Source organism: Aspergillus affinis, assembly GCF_023601865.1.
Source record: "Aspergillus affinis strain CMG 70 chromosome Unknown NODE_82_length_168771_cov_87_400459, whole genome shotgun sequence".
Classification (NCBI taxonomy): Eukaryota; Fungi; Ascomycota; class Eurotiomycetes; order Eurotiales; family Aspergillaceae; genus Aspergillus; species Aspergillus affinis.
Window position 1 is genome coordinate 75802 of NW_026515863.1, and position 14933 is coordinate 90734.

The window sequence follows — 14933 nt, forward strand, 5'->3', positions numbered from 1 at the left end:
TTCCACGCTCGTACTCGCCGTGGATTGATTGGGTCTCGTCTAACTAACAACCCCCTTGGTTCAACCCCCAGTGTCCTCTGTCGTGAAACATAAAAAGGAGTAACTCTATAGAATCCTCGAGCCCCTAGAAGAAAGCAAATGGATAGGAAATACCAAGTGAACAGACATCATGAAATAGAATAAGCAAGCAACATGCATAAACCACGCCGGAACCAGCCAGATACGAATGATGAAATGAGAAAACAATAGAAACGAGAAGACCACGAAAAGAAAACAAATCAGATGCAGTATATCCATGCCAACCACACACATAACCATACCTTCCCACCTTGGCACCGACTCTACATCTGCCGCAATCCCTCCGCCAGACGCCGCTTTCCAAGCTCCCAGGCATTGAGGAGACCTTGTTCGGAGAGATCGATGCTCTTGAGGTTGGGCGCATCGGGCGCAGGAGGACGGCTGACGCGGGAGGCGATCAAGATGGGGTCGGTTTCCAGGATGATTCCATCATCGATGATCTCGTCGATTGCGAGGGCGACGAGGTCGTAGTTTTCGACGATTGTGCGCTTGTCAGTGGCGCCCCTAATGCGACATTCAGGTTAGCAGACATTCATCTTTCTCCTCTCTCTCTCGCACTCATCCATTAGACAGATCCAAAAGAACAGACAAAAATACATACTTGAACAGAATCCCCAAAGCATCCCGCAACGACAGAATCACATTGTAAAGCAGAACTTCATTCTCATCGGCGCCTCCGACCACGTAGAGCATCACGTCGCTCTCCATCTTGAACACGACGATCCGGTTATCGTACAGAATGACATCACTCGTCGACTTGTTCGTCTTCTCCAACAGACCCTGCTCAAAGGCCTTCTGCTCCTTCACGGTCGGGTAGGGGTTTGCGCCGGGGTAATCGGTCGAGTTAGGAGCCACGCCGGCCGGAGGGTGAGGCGGCGAGTAGTACTTGGCGAAGATGCGATTGCCATCGTCGGCCGACATGAGAATGACGGCATTGACGGAGAACAGAGATAGTGAGCCGGGCATTTTGAGAAAGGTAATTGTTCAGCGACGGGGGTTCGTGGGGTTCGGCCGTGGTTGCTTGCTTGCTATTTACTCCTACTCGGGCTGTTGCTGTCAACTTGTCCGCTATCCGGAGATCGCGGGAACGTTGTTCCGGGCTATACACCAGATATTCTACTCGCGCCAGGGAGTTGTCCGTTTACTACTGGGTTGGAAGAATTTACTAGTATGATCTCTGTTTTTATGAAGACTTAAAAGAATACTCGGGACATTGAGTTTCATATCAGATTTTCACTCAATAATATCGAGTGCAGCCTAACTCACTAGATAATACGCGGGACATTCATATATATAATTTCCACTCTGAATACCTAAAACCCAACCTAGCACGAACTTTGACCATTTACCTAAATATATTACAATACAAATACGGTCATGAATTGTCAAGAGCAATCTCGATTCTAGACTCAATATTAACATGAGTTATATTATATCTTATATGGAGATGTTTCGTGTTGAGATGAAACTCCACATCGGCGATTACTCAGGGACAAAAGTGCCAATCCTAATCAGAAAGAGAAGAAACAAAGAAGGATCGTCAGGGATACAAATTTCGATTGGATAGTTATACATACATGGTTGGGCCGAGAACGGCCGAAAAACAGAAAAGCCATTAAATAATGTATACAGAAATGTTATCACTCTATAAAGGAGTATATAGGTGGATCATATATGTTCATCAAGGAGAGGGAGGGGGCATCAAAAATGGCCAAATCATCATCACAAACAGTCTTCAACGTATGTCTCAATAATAGTAATAAAAAAAAAATCCAAGCATCGTCCAGATAGAGGTAGCATAGCAAGAATGCCCCGTCAAAAAGTGGCCATTAGACGTCAAAAAATCAATCAGCACATAGCAAGGGAACCAAACAAAAGGACATTAGCCCAAGTCTATCATGATGATCAGTAACAGCAAAAAGCCACAGGGTATTCAAACAAAATGGCATCCTGGCCGTCTCCTATAAAGCCCACAAGGTTCATAACAGCGGCCAGTAAAGAGATAGGTAACGTTCCATAACCGGAAAGACGCGTCAAAGAGGGCATAATAAACAGGAAAGGAAAGTCGAGAAAAGAACATAAACAAAGAATGTAAGAAGAAAAATTCAAGGATATACATCAGAAATTCAGGTCTGGGCGGACTCGCTGCCGTTGGAAGTTGGTCGGTTAAACCATCCAGGAATCCAGCTTCCACGGTTGGCCTTTTTCCGAGCAGCCTCTTCTTCCTCGATTGCCGCTTTGGTCTCACTGACCAGTCGCAGGGGACGAAGCTTGCTCTGGGTCATAACGGCGCCGGTATAGTTGGTCATCCCGGAGCTGGAACGAGGCGAGCTGGAAGTGGCCCCGGTAGAAGCGGTGTCAGCGATCGGGTCGCTGGTCACGCTGTCCGAGCTGCTGAGTCGGCTGCGTTCAGGCTGGCTGGACAGAGAGGGGGCACGACCACTACCGGACATGTAGGTGGTTCCAGAGAAGGCGCTCTGGCGGTTTCCGGGGCCCATGATGGTCGGGCTGATGGGACCGCCCGAGTTGCGCCCGCGGTACATTTGTCCGACGACGGCAGCGGCAGCAATGTCGGTCTGCTCAGATCTGGCCCGGCGATGACCCGGACCCGACCGCACCGAACCGGCACGGCCGAGAGGAATGCTCGGAGCGGTATTCGGGTTTTCGTGAGCCGTTGGGGGAACGGCAATGGCGCTCGCAGCGGAAGTAGGAGGCGGCATCATGCTGGCCGGACGCGACCGCGGGGGACGTGTAGCATTGGGGCCTGGGCCACCGACCACCGACCGTGCCCGCTGCAAGAAAGTGGGCTGGGACGCATCGTCCTTCTCGGATGGAGTGGGAGGCAGGTCCTTGTTGCTGCCGGCAGGCTGCTGCTTGGCAGGAGGGTCATTCTCGTTCTTGTCCAAGATGGTCTCGAACCCTTCGTGCTGCAGGACGCGACTGATGATACGTTCAATGTACAGAGTCAGAGCCTTGTTCTGATCCTTGAGCATCTTGATCTCTGATTCAAGCCTGCGGTTATCATCCGTGTCCGCCCTTGCATCCACAGAATCTAGCTCGTCAGCTAGCGAACCTAATCCGCTGCCGGACTCCTTCGACTCGGCGTTGTCAGGGTTCACTTCGCGCATGAAATCGCCCTTTGTAAAGTCACCATTCAGCGTTCTCTCACTCAGAAGGAGCTGATAACTTTCATTGTCTTCCATCAAGCGAGCGTTGGCCATGCGAGCCTCAAGCAGCTCCTTCTCCAACTCGCGCTGGCGGCCGCCGCCTTTGTTCTCCATCTCGACCAGCTTGATCTGAGACTCGGCCAGCTCGAGTCGAAGCGACTCGATCAATTTATCCTTCTGCAGTAGCAGCTTCGAGTTATTCCGAGACGGGCTTCGCTCCAGTTGAGACGAAGGCGCAAACTGCCCGTCCACTTCGGGGGACGATCGATTCCGGAAACTGGCTGAAGACGGAAGTTAGCAAATGACGAGGACCGGAAAATTCAGACAAAATGGAATGGGGGTCCTACAAGAGCGGGAGACGTTCTTGTCACCCTCGGCATTGATTCTCATATCCCTCTGGGACAGAGATTCCTTGAGGCGCTGGATGGTGGCCTGCATCTCTTCCTCGCGGCTCGCCTGCTGCTCCTTCTCCTGCAGCATGGCATTCCGCTCCTGCTCATGTGCCTGCTCCAGGTCCCGGATCTTGCGCACGTGGTCTCGCACCTCGCCGTTCAACGACTCGATTCTGCTGTCCTTCTCGTGGGCCTGATCCTCCAACTTGCCCTGCTCGCTGACAGCCTCGTCCAGGCGCATCTGCAAGACGCCGAGCTGCTTCTGGTACTGTTCGGAAGCGGTCTCGGCCTTCTGCAATTGCTCCTTCAGATCCTCGATGAGAGCGGCATTTTGGGCGCGGGCTTCCTCCTCGGAAGGGTCGGTGGTGACTTTGGGCACGCTGGACATGCTCAGGTTGGAGCGACCGGGTTTTCTGGCCGCCGCCCGCGCGGAAACGGGAGCCGAGCCACGCAGCGACGGAGAGCGAGACAGGCCATTTGTCGAGGCACTGGGCGAGCGAGAATGAGTTCGCGAGGGAGTGCCGTTCGCGGACGGGCTGTCACCGGTGATCGAAGATCTGCTCGAGTTGCCCGGGGTTCCAGGCTTGCGAGGCGTCGCAGACATGGTTACCGGCAACAATGAGGCTTTGAAGATGGTGGGATGGTAGTTTGGAGAAGCAACAAAACGATCTGGAAAAGGGGTGGAAGAGAAGTAGACAGATCGGATAAGGATGGTTGAGACTGCGATGAAACGAGCGGGAAATTAACTGATAAATTTAAGGAACGGAGGTATAAAGTCGAAGTAGTAGCGGTCAAAACAGTGGACACTAAAGTAGTTCGGAGTTGGTAGCAGCAGTAACGGAGGACTACCGGTAGTGGGGGAAGTAGTTAGTAGTAGAGTACGGATAGTAGTCAGGAATTAGCCACCTCGGAGGAGGGCGGGAAGAACAGAATTAAAGAGTACAGTAAGAAGAGACAAAACCAAATAAATCAGATCGAATCAAAGTCCAAGAGAAACCAGCAACCGGCAAGGACGAAACAGAGCGAAAACAAATAGTCCGACAAAAGCAAAAAGTGAGGGATAAAATAAAATAAATCAAAAACCGCGACCAGGGTGTATCCGTATGGAAACGGCCGTAAGTTACCGCGTTGCTTGGGGCTTGTCCCAACCCGGCCTGCGCTAACCCTCATGCAGCGCCATATCATGTTATGATCTCTTTTTATTGTTATTAACTCGGTTCTCTCTGTGTTGGTTCATGCACTCTGCCCCCCCATGATGGCAGTCGTGCTCGTGGGAGCTGCAATTCCTGAGGGGGGCTGAAGTCACTACGACTGCTTTCTCGCCCCTACACCTGGGGCTGCATCATGGATCCTCAGGTCTTGCTGTCCGGAGTAGCACTCTCCCAGTTCATTCAATACGGAAGATGTAACCAAGTCATTTGATCAGAGTGATTTAATTAGGTATCTTTTATTGCATTGTTTATCGGAGAATCTAGATACCTAGGTACCTAGTAAACAGTATCTAATCAGTATTCCCCTACCTACGGTGTACGTACCGCCCACCCTCCACCACACCCTCCCGCCTTGCAACGTACAGGACCTCGCCATCTGTCAATCCGGGGGAAGAAAAGGAGGGGCTGGAAAAGAAAACACAAGAATAGAAACGAACAAAACAAAAAGAGGCCGGTATCCAATCATGGATATCCCTCTGTCGAAGGGGATCCAGATGAGCCCGAAACTGCGCCACGTCTGCCGACAACGAGGATGATGCCTATTCCCTGGACGACGGGGAAGCTAGCATCCGACGCATCGATGGATGTACATGTAGGTACCTGCACAGCTGGAACCAGTAGGCAAGGTACAAGCCGCGACATACTTCGCAGTTGCCCCCTCGAGGCCCGATGAGGTGGCTACCATCATTACACAGTACTCGTAGATACGAGTGGCCTTGTAGCCTTACGGAAGGCATCCCACGAAGGCGATGACTCAGCGACCCTGAGGCCGATCGGGGAAACAGACGGACCGAGACTAGCTCCGCCCACAAACCGAAGCCCGGCAAAATCGATCGCCCAAATTTTTTGATCTCTTCATCTTTTATCAAAAGACGGCCGGAGCGCAGTTTCTCATCTTCAACCCTTTCGCCCTTTCTCCCTATCCTAAAGAACTCTAAGTTCTCCCAGCGCAACGATGGCCCCCAAGAGCAAGAAGACCGGTGACACCATCAACTCGCGCCTTGCGCTTGTGATGAAGTCCGGAAAGGGTATGTTCGAAGATCTATGAAATTTTTGGATGAAGCGATCAGTTACTAACGATGGCTTTTCACAGTCACCCTTGGCTACAAGTCCACCATCAAGACCCTCCGTACCGGCAAGGCCAAGCTGGTCATCATCGCTGCCAACACCCCTCCCCTCCGCAAGTCCGAGCTTGAGTACTACGCCATGCTCGCCAAGGCTCCCGTTCACCACTTCTCCGGAAACAACGTAAGTGCCATCGATTGCGCGTGCTTTTGTTTGTTCTTCTCTTGTTCCCCGATGCCACGGCTGTCCGTCTCGGCACAGTTGCGGCGCGGGGAACCGCCCTGAGAAAAAGCCATCCTGCTACAGGCTTTGGAGGGTACAAACAGATGGCTGACCGTTTGACTCTTTTCCCTCGTAATACAGATTGAACTGGGAACCGCTTGCGGTAAGCTGTTCCGTTGCAGCACCATGACCGTCCTTGACGCCGGTGACTCCGACATCCTCACCAGCCAGTAAGGGTGTAAAAGGGACGAAGGGATTCTGTTATGTCTGAACATGAGAAAAGAAATGACTCCGGACTATGCGACCGGGCCGATGTTAGATAATGACAAGAAAACTTGATGCCTGGATCTTTGGTCTAGATGTCCTTTTAAGTGGGACTCCGTACTCCGTAGGTCTTATACTCCGTAGTCTGCAGTGACGGCGAATTACTAGATAACTAGTTATAGTATAGATTGCTTATTCAGGAATAATGTACAGTTGCCTCTTGGCATCGCAGTGCGTGGTCTATATAGCTTCCAACTTTCCCTCTTGACACTGGGTTCTTTTCCCACCACTTCCTTTTTTCTTTGGCTTTTGGTTCTGTCTGGACCGCATTTCGCCACCCCGTTAATCCTCTCTGGCAAGTTGATTTTGTGAAATTGGATCTGCATTTCTTGAGTGAAGAAGTCAAGCAATAAATCAGGAGGCGTAAATCACGTGACGTTTGACAACTTGATGGGTGGGAAATTGCCAGATCCTATCGCGGGCGGGGAGAGAAGGTCATCACCCCGACTTTTCCATTCAAGCTATCCAATCAGCTCAAGAACTGTTATGAAATGCACAGGGGAAGGAGGGCAGAATGATACTGTATCGGCTACACGCACGTAGCCTACTAAGGAGCGAATGCCTTTTGAATGATAGGGCTCTTAATTCTCTTGCATAACGATTAAATTTCTTCTTCTATGATAGATAAAGGGGTAAGTTTCTCAGGGTTGGAGTGTGCGGGCCAAGCCGCTAGATCACGTAGTCTCATAGATTCGTATCAAGAACCACCCACCCACCTTCACTGTCACCTGCAGGTGTGAACTTGCCTCTAGCAGTGAAAGGAAATGAAACTTTAACAGGGTAAAAGCACGTGACGCGACGTAAGTCATCACTGTGGAACTTTGGCTGTTTCTCAGTTCTCACGGTGTTGTCCACGGTCTATCTGTTTTTCATTTTCATTTTGATATTCGATGTGAGAGATATTCGATGTGAGGCTGATACCATACACTATGGCTTCTAGTCATTCAACTACCGCAGTCATGCCAGTTTCGACAAGAACTTCAAAGTTTCCAGTTCTGCGAATTATGTCCGGGAAGTGCAATTCTCCCGTCACGATCGGGAATCATACCGTCTGCTGTCTTTGTAAAGAGTTCACGGGAATGTCTAAGGACGGACAGCTGGATATTGTCTGTCAAAAATGTCTTCATTCGCTCACCCAACATGGAGACGCAAGTTCAGCAGAAGTTTATTCAACCCAACAAGGAAGCAGCCAGCTGGAAACATGTTAGATTGCATCCTCAATCATCTCATGGCATAAATAATGATATTTATGATGAACAGCTTCCATTATCTGTCAGTATCTCAGCTCTCGATCAGAGACAGTCTCAAAACTCGCCGACCTCATTGATTCGCAGAAAGTTGTGCATGTGCGGGGGACCCCTGCGAGCGGAAAAACAACACTGGCTCGACTACTGCAGAAATATTATAGAGAAAAGAAGAAGAACTCGATGTTTGTTGACACATGGCGCGAGCTTGATGAATACACTTCAGTAGGAGACAACCCTGAACTTCACGCCTGGAGCAAGCTCGACAGAATGTTACGGACAAGATTTGGTTCAAATATGGATTATCTGGCTCCAGGGACTATTCTCATTATCGACGAGGCCCAAAGATCCTATTCGGACACCCTGTTCTGGAATTCAATAATCAAGGAACGGTTGTCCCACGAAGGCCTAGATATCAGCTTCTGTCTTTTTTGCTGCTACGGGAGCCCGTTGAGCGGTGTTGACATAGAGTTCGATACTGATACCAGAGATTTTACGCCCGCTCATTTTAAGCTAGCTCAACGCGTGACGTTAACCCCTCAGTCACGTCCATCATCGCCCCCGATTGGTCTATTCTTCACCCGATCGGAGTTCACGGATGCTGCACAGCGATTGATAGCGAACTCTCGTTTTCAAGAAAAGTTTACCCTCCGTCCTGACGCCGAAGACTATCTATTTTCGTTGACAAACGGACACCCGGGTAGTCTTAGCTCTGTGTTAATGTACATTCACGACGTGAGTCTCTTCCTGCATTCCAATCAAACGCAGTTTATTTTTATGCACCTTTGACTAAATGAGTTTGCATTAGTTTTATCGCCATGCTATCAAGAGCCGTGAGTTATCAGTCATGGCCAAGGAGCATGTGGTCGACAGCTTGAAACGGGATCAGGATGTCTGGGACACGCTGGCTCAAGAGCCAATATCACGTTCACTGCCCCAGGGCCGTTGGCTCACCACGGAAGTTGCAAACCTCCTCGCTAAGGTTTTGGAGGAAGGAAATGTACCATGTGAGCTGAACAAGGAGGCAGAAATATGCTACAAGCGCGGATGGTTGCACAGAATGCAAATACTCGGAGAGGATGGTTACGACAAGGAAGTCTATGTACTTCCTTCAAGACTACATGAAAAGCATGTTCCTCTATGTGTCTACCCCAGATCTTTCGGCTGCATTATTCTAACCATTCCTAGGTGGATCGAACACTACATCGCAAAAAGAGCAAAAAGTCTACCCTCCGAATTCCAAAATTTACGAGATTTGACTCTTGCAATATTACGAGAGTTTTCAAGCTCGAATCTGAGGCACTCAGCCCAAGGCAAGACATTGTCAAGTGGTGCACAGCCAAAACCAATTGAGGCACAGTATCAAGACGAGTTCTATCGGTGTTTTAATAAGATAGCCGGTAGAGGTGTGCCAGTCTGTACCGAATGGTCCAGGACCACAGACGGCCGAGTCGATTTTTGGATTCCTGGCCAGAAATGGGCAGTGGAGATTGTCCGGGAACAAGACCGAATTAACGAACACATTATGCGTTTTTACGAGAATGGCCAGTATTACCCTTGGCGAGTAGATGGTATGATCCAAGATTGGATTATTGTCAATTGTACTACTTCTCCGCCAACACGTGGTCAGTATATACCCCCGCCTTATTCACCATTGACTCAACTAATATATGAGTAGGGTACGAAGAGACACGGCTTATTCATGCAGTTTTCAAGAAGGACTATGCAGAATTGCAGATTCTTGATAATCAGATGGAAATTTTACAGACCTCTTTTTCGCACAATTGAGAATCAGGTGCTTCATTTGGGACGGGCGAAAGGTGTATGGTAACCAGTTCTGCTTACAACAGTTGACAAGTTGTTGATTCAAAATTCCCAGTAGTCATTGCGAATTGATGAAATATCTTTAATAATATCAGGCTTCGAAGTCAATTTTGAAGTTATTCAAAAGCGACTTGAAGCGCCTTAAAGCGTCCAGGGCCTCTACATACCTCGATCATAGCATGACACCTAACTAGCGTCAATTGGATCTATCCTAGTAGATAACTTATAGATAGCCTCTCGGTTCTCGTTTACAGCCTGCCTAAGGGGGTTGAATAATCGGTCCCCTTGCATAGAAAGCTCCCCACTAACTAGATTCTTTGTCTTACCCTATACAAGGTTCATATCCGGTGACTAGGCAGGCTATCTAATATAATAGAGTCCCTGTTTCACGAGATCCTTGTAACAGCGCTCCCACGCCCAGTAGCCATCCTGCACGAAGCAGAGATCAAGGACTACGAGCGAAGCGTATATGAGCCTCTCGGTGAAATATAGTAGGGCCATCTTTTCAGAGAGCTTTGTAGCGGCGATTATGTTATTATAAGTCTGGCCTAGTATCAGTATATTAACAGGCAGCTGCAGCTGTCTCACAACTATAGTGAGTTTTTCTTGACGTTCTCTGCGAAAAGGCCACAGTTTTTGTGCCGAAGGCCACACACATCCGTGTCCTTTTCGCTGTCACCCAGATTTACTCCGTATATCAACTACGTAGAAGGAGCCTTCGCCGAGGTGTGTAGTAAGCGGAAGGTCGGAAGGTGAGATGAGCATGGATGATGCCCCTTCTCCGTCTCCCGTGTTGGTACGGAGTAGATACTACACCATAGGTAGACACTTCCCGACCTCAACATGACTCACCATTGCCATCATGACTCACATCTGAGCGGAGAGTAATTCCACCGTTTGCCTCAGCGCTCGGAAGGATCCATGCGATCATCAATAATCATCATCAGCAATCAAGAAATCACGAATGATGACGACCGAAAGAAGAAAGCGGAGTAACCTGACAAATCGACGGCGCGGATGCAGTCCCGTGATTGGTGCAGAGGCTAGGGCTTAGGGTTCTTGCCACTCGTTAGCGGGCGCTGCTTGGAAATCAACCGTCGAAAGTGCCCGCGCCCAAAGAATCCCCTTCCCTTTTGAACTCCCGACACCACCCTTTTCGACAACCCACCCCCCAGTTCGCAGGAAGTGCAGCCAGGTCATTTCCAGCAGTCAAGATGGCCCGTCGTCCCGCGAGATGTTACCGCTACTGCAAGAACAAGGTGCGTGCGACTTTTTGAAGATTTTCGGATTTTTTGCGATGTTTTGTGGATTTTTTTGGGCTTTGGTATCTCGCTTGTGGGGAGGAAAGGAAACGAACAACGTCAACCACCACCGGATGAAAACGATAGACGCCATGGATGATATATCGATGCTCTGCTTTTGATGGATGAACATGTTTTTTGATGGAATACGGAAGACTAACATGATTTCGACTTTGATAGCCTTACCCCAAGTCCCGGTTCAACCGTGGTGTTCCCGACCCTAAGATCCGTATCTTCGATCTGGGACGTAAGAAGGCCAACGTCGACGACTTCCCCCTGTGTGTGCACTTGGTCTCCAACGAGTACGAGCAGCTGTCCTCCGAGGCTCTCGAAGCCGCCCGTATTTGTGCCAACAAGTATGTCGAATCCTCCCTCTGTGTCTCCATCGGGCGCAAACCACCCACCCGCGAATCGACCCTCGACCGGCAATTGAATCCCAGAAATTAACATTCGATCTCTCTAGGTACCTCGTTAAGATCACCGGTAAGGAAGGTTTCCACCTCCGTGTCCGTGTGCACCCCTTCCACGTCGTCCGTATCAACAAGATGTTGTCGTGCGCTGGTGCCGATCGTCTCCAGACCGGTATGCGTGGTGCCTTCGGAAAGCCCAACGGTCTCGTTGCCCGTGTGAACATCGGCCAGATCATCCTGTCCGTCCGCACCCGTGACTCCAACCGTGCCCCCGCCATCGAGGCTCTCCGCCGCTCGATGTACAAGTTCCCCGGTCGCCAAAAGATCGTCGTCTCCAAGAACTGGGGTTTCACTCCCGTCCGCCGCGAGGACTACGTCCAGCTCCGCCAGGAGGGCAAGCTCAAGCAGGACGGTGCCTACGTGCAGTTCCTGCGTGGCCACGGTCTCGTCGAGAACAACATGAAGCGATTCCCCGACGCCTATGAGAACCTTGCGGCTTAAATGGGCGTGTTATCTAGCGTTAGGACAAAAAAGAGATAAAAAGAGACCAATTTTCCGAGTTTTTTACCATCTTCTCTTCTGTTGCCACGACTGTTTCCTTGTTTTTTTCTTACCCCGTGATGTGTCATGTACCGATGTCTATCACGCACGACGGAGTTGTATAATCATGGATTTTCCTCGGATTGTTCTTTTTTTTTCACAACTCCATTCTTTGAACGTAGGGTTTCTACTCTAGTAGACGTCGGGTTCTTCGTAAGAACTTCTGTAGTCACCAACACTTGACAACGTTTCGTACGGCAGTATCTTCAATTTTTACGACATGAGTAAGAATACAGTTTGTGTCAATGCCCGAATGCCTCTAGAATAATTGACAGTCGATTGATCTTTGCAGTCAGCACGACCGTTGCTCAAAGAATGAATTCGTATGTTCAGATGTAAATGTATATATCGAAACCCAGCCACCAACACATCTAAAATACTCCCAGAAACCATAGAAAGGCCTCGTTGGATACATACACAAAATGACACCGTACATGCACCCGACCGCGAAAATATATATAGATAGATGAATGAGTCTTGAAAGAACTCACACACCGAACACCAAGAACAAAAGACAATCCGTCACTCATAAAATGAAGCATGAGGGGATCATGAGCAATAGACATTTGAATCAGAATGTATGTATCTGTATATATGTGTATATATGACCGACCATGTTGAAAGACCGAGTAGAGAATAAACAAAAAAATCAAATCATAATCCGAACAAGATGGGAAATGATAGATATAATAGAGACATGACATCATGCTAGAGACTAAACCGGGCGAGGCCAGTCTTGAAAAATTATGGGTATTGATGGCCAGCATGCAAAGATCTAGATATGCTTGGATGGGATCGGCTCTATGGTACAGATCCAATAGCCAGCATCGCGATAACCATCCAAGCCTGGAGATAGCAGAGGATCAACGACCTAGACGTCTCCCCACGCCCCGAGACCGGCTCCAACGGGTGCAACGGCGCTGCCGCTGTCAACGCTCCCCCCGATATCCCAGTAGTTGCGACTGGACCCGGTCAGGGTGCGTCGGCTGGAGATAGCAGAAAGCTTTGCACTTTGACTAGCACAGCTGGAGCTGGGTCGGCGGAAGTGCTGGCGTAGAAGCGGCGACGAGACGCCCACCGGGCCGGAATGGCTTGCAGAGTACTGGGACTGACGTCGAATCTGGGCCTGGGAGCGGGAGTGGGCACGCGCGACCAGCGGGTGGTGCTGACGAATGATCGCCGCCCGGCGGGAGGCATCTTGTTGGGGTCGACGCGACGTAGCGTGGTGATTATCGGGGTTACTGTTTCGACGACTGAATCGGTTGCGGAGATAGCGGAAGACCATCACCACGTCGAGTTCGCGTTCCCAGTACTCTTTCTCCTGATGATGACGGGCGGATTCCGATAACGGCTCGGCCGCGGAGCGATTGGTGTCGTCATCCTCGATGCCCCACTGAGCGGCATGTTCCCGACTGCTACTAGGGTCACGAAGAGTGGGAGAGAACTGAGGCGATAACGCAGGCGATAACGCTGTATCCCGATCGCTTGTAGTCATCATGGAGTTTGGGAGAGCTGCCGATCCTGTTTGGGTTTGCGTGGCTTCTTCTTCCGGTAGACGCCCAAGGGGCATCCCGGCGTACTGATTCGGAATGTCATTAGACAGGTTGAGGTAGGTTGTGAAAGCACCGGGATGTTCACACAGTTGGTGAACGAGAACTCCCAGTTCATGTGCGATACGCTGGAGGAGCTTGGTCTGCCAGAGACTTTTGTCGTCAGGCACGGAGTCCAGCTCCAAGCCCAGTGCCTCATCCATATTCGGCTCGTAAACCGTGCCCGCCGAGGTGTCCTTATCTTCATCCTCGGTGGCTGGCAAGGACTCTCCGAAGATCACGGACAGTAAGGAGTCATCGATGCCGATCAAATCTCGGATGACCTTGCGGGTAAGACGACGCCAGAGCGATTCGTCCTCGCTGCCTTCTGATTCAGCCGCAGGAGGCAGACTGTCTCTAGGTATTTCCGGTACACCGGCCAGCACGTCTGCAACTTCAGTGTGCGAGACGGGTTGATCACTCAGGTTGCTCACGCGGCTGTTACGCCGTTTCCGCGTCTCTTTCTCGATTTCTTGTAAGAGCGCCCGGCTCTGGTCCATCCTCCACATCTCGATCCGCTGCCATCGCTCTCGCTCGACATCGGTGGGACCCTCATCTGCGATAGAATCCAACTGTCGCTGGACACTCGAACGGCGCCGGTGTGATAGGTCGGACCTCCGATTGGGATTGTAAAGCTCATGCTGCCACAGCTGCTCCTGCACGGGCCAACTAGATGCCTGAAAGCTTCCCAGTCCATCATGAGCCGGTAATAGAGCCGGAGCTCCTTGATCAAGCCTCGCGGCAGACTCCTGGTTTAAGGATGGAGCCCGGAACGCATGCAGCCCATCGTCCAGGCTGTCCAGCTCCGTTCCGTCCTCGTCCAAAGGCTCCTCCAGAGCATCCTCCTCCTCCTCTTCGTTGTCCTGATCCCAGGCCGAACGAGTCGGCGTCCCAAAGGAGCCAAAGTCGCTGAGACGCGAGGCACCTACTGTTCGTTGGGTGCGATCAGTAGAGGTCGTGTGAGTGCGGGCGGTAGTGGAGGGTTGCGTCGGAGAGAATAGCACCCATTCTGCGGAGTCGGATTCGGGGAGTTGCGCAAGATTCGACGGCGGATCAAGCTTGGGGGGAGGGAGAGAGGTGGAGTAGGAGCGCTGACGGCGAGGAGCCTGAGGTGGTAGACGAAACGCCATGAGTTGGTGAGTAGCGCGCGATCAGGAAGAAGGATGGAGAGATCGATAAGAGCGACTTGGGGTGGATCTTCCCCGCGTGGTCAACGAGACAAGTATGTACAACGACAATATGAAAAATAGAGATAGAGACAAAGTAGAAATAGAAGAAGAGAAACAATAGTCGAGGAGGTAAACTCTATTCAAACAAAGATACAGGCCGAAACAAAGGCCAGATAGAGGAAAAAATGACGAGTCGCAGGTCCGGTGGTGATCCGATGCGAACCAACCAAATCCCGACCGGCGGATGAATTGAAATGATGGAGATGACGTTTCGCCGACCAACGGAACCACTCGACCTGAAACACTTCGATTCCGTCGCAGTGAAAATTTCTCCAGA

At 50.5% G+C, this 14933-nt stretch overlaps 6 protein-coding genes across 6 annotated transcripts; 3 read left to right on the forward strand and 3 right to left on the reverse strand.

Moving 5' to 3' along the window:
* Positions 1-341: 341 nt before the first annotated feature.
* On the reverse strand, positions 342-1044 carry KD926_010579 (coatomer subunit zeta; the record flags this gene model as incomplete). Its single annotated transcript, XM_053102957.1, has 2 exons — positions 342-582; positions 680-1044. The coding sequence occupies 2 exons, from the start codon at positions 1042-1044 to the stop codon at positions 342-344; spliced, it is 606 nt and encodes a 201-aa protein (XP_052953616.1).
* A 1160-nt stretch (positions 1045-2204) lies between these two features.
* KD926_010580 (uncharacterized protein) lies at positions 2205-4241 on the reverse strand (the record flags this gene model as incomplete). The annotated part of the gene is made up of 2 exons (XM_053102958.1): positions 2205-3526; positions 3593-4241. 2 exons carry the CDS (start codon positions 4239-4241, stop codon positions 2205-2207), a joined length of 1971 nt encoding a protein of 656 aa, XP_052953617.1.
* Positions 4242-5803: 1562 nt separating this feature from the next.
* Positions 5804-6369, forward strand: KD926_010581 (60S ribosomal protein eL30; the record flags this gene model as incomplete). The annotated part of the gene is made up of 3 exons (XM_053102959.1): positions 5804-5876; positions 5942-6096; positions 6277-6369. 3 exons carry the CDS (start codon positions 5804-5806, stop codon positions 6367-6369), a joined length of 321 nt encoding a protein of 106 aa, XP_052953618.1.
* A 1230-nt stretch (positions 6370-7599) lies between these two features.
* Positions 7600-9491, forward strand: KD926_010582 (uncharacterized protein; the record flags this gene model as incomplete). Its single annotated transcript, XM_053102960.1, has 4 exons — positions 7600-7731; positions 7794-8438; positions 8512-9328; positions 9382-9491. The coding sequence occupies 4 exons, from the start codon at positions 7600-7602 to the stop codon at positions 9489-9491; spliced, it is 1704 nt and encodes a 567-aa protein (XP_052953619.1).
* Positions 9492-10741: 1250 nt separating this feature from the next.
* On the forward strand, positions 10742-11739 carry KD926_010583 (60S ribosomal protein uL16; the record flags this gene model as incomplete). Its single annotated transcript, XM_053102961.1, has 3 exons — positions 10742-10786; positions 11009-11184; positions 11292-11739. 3 exons carry the CDS (start codon positions 10742-10744, stop codon positions 11737-11739), a joined length of 669 nt encoding a protein of 222 aa, XP_052953620.1.
* Positions 11740-12709: 970 nt separating this feature from the next.
* Positions 12710-14557, reverse strand: KD926_010584 (uncharacterized protein; the record flags this gene model as incomplete). The annotated part of the gene is made up of 1 exon (XM_053102962.1): positions 12710-14557. The coding sequence occupies one exon, from the start codon at positions 14555-14557 to the stop codon at positions 12710-12712; it is 1848 nt and encodes a 615-aa protein (XP_052953621.1).
* Positions 14558-14933: the final 376 nt, after the last annotated feature.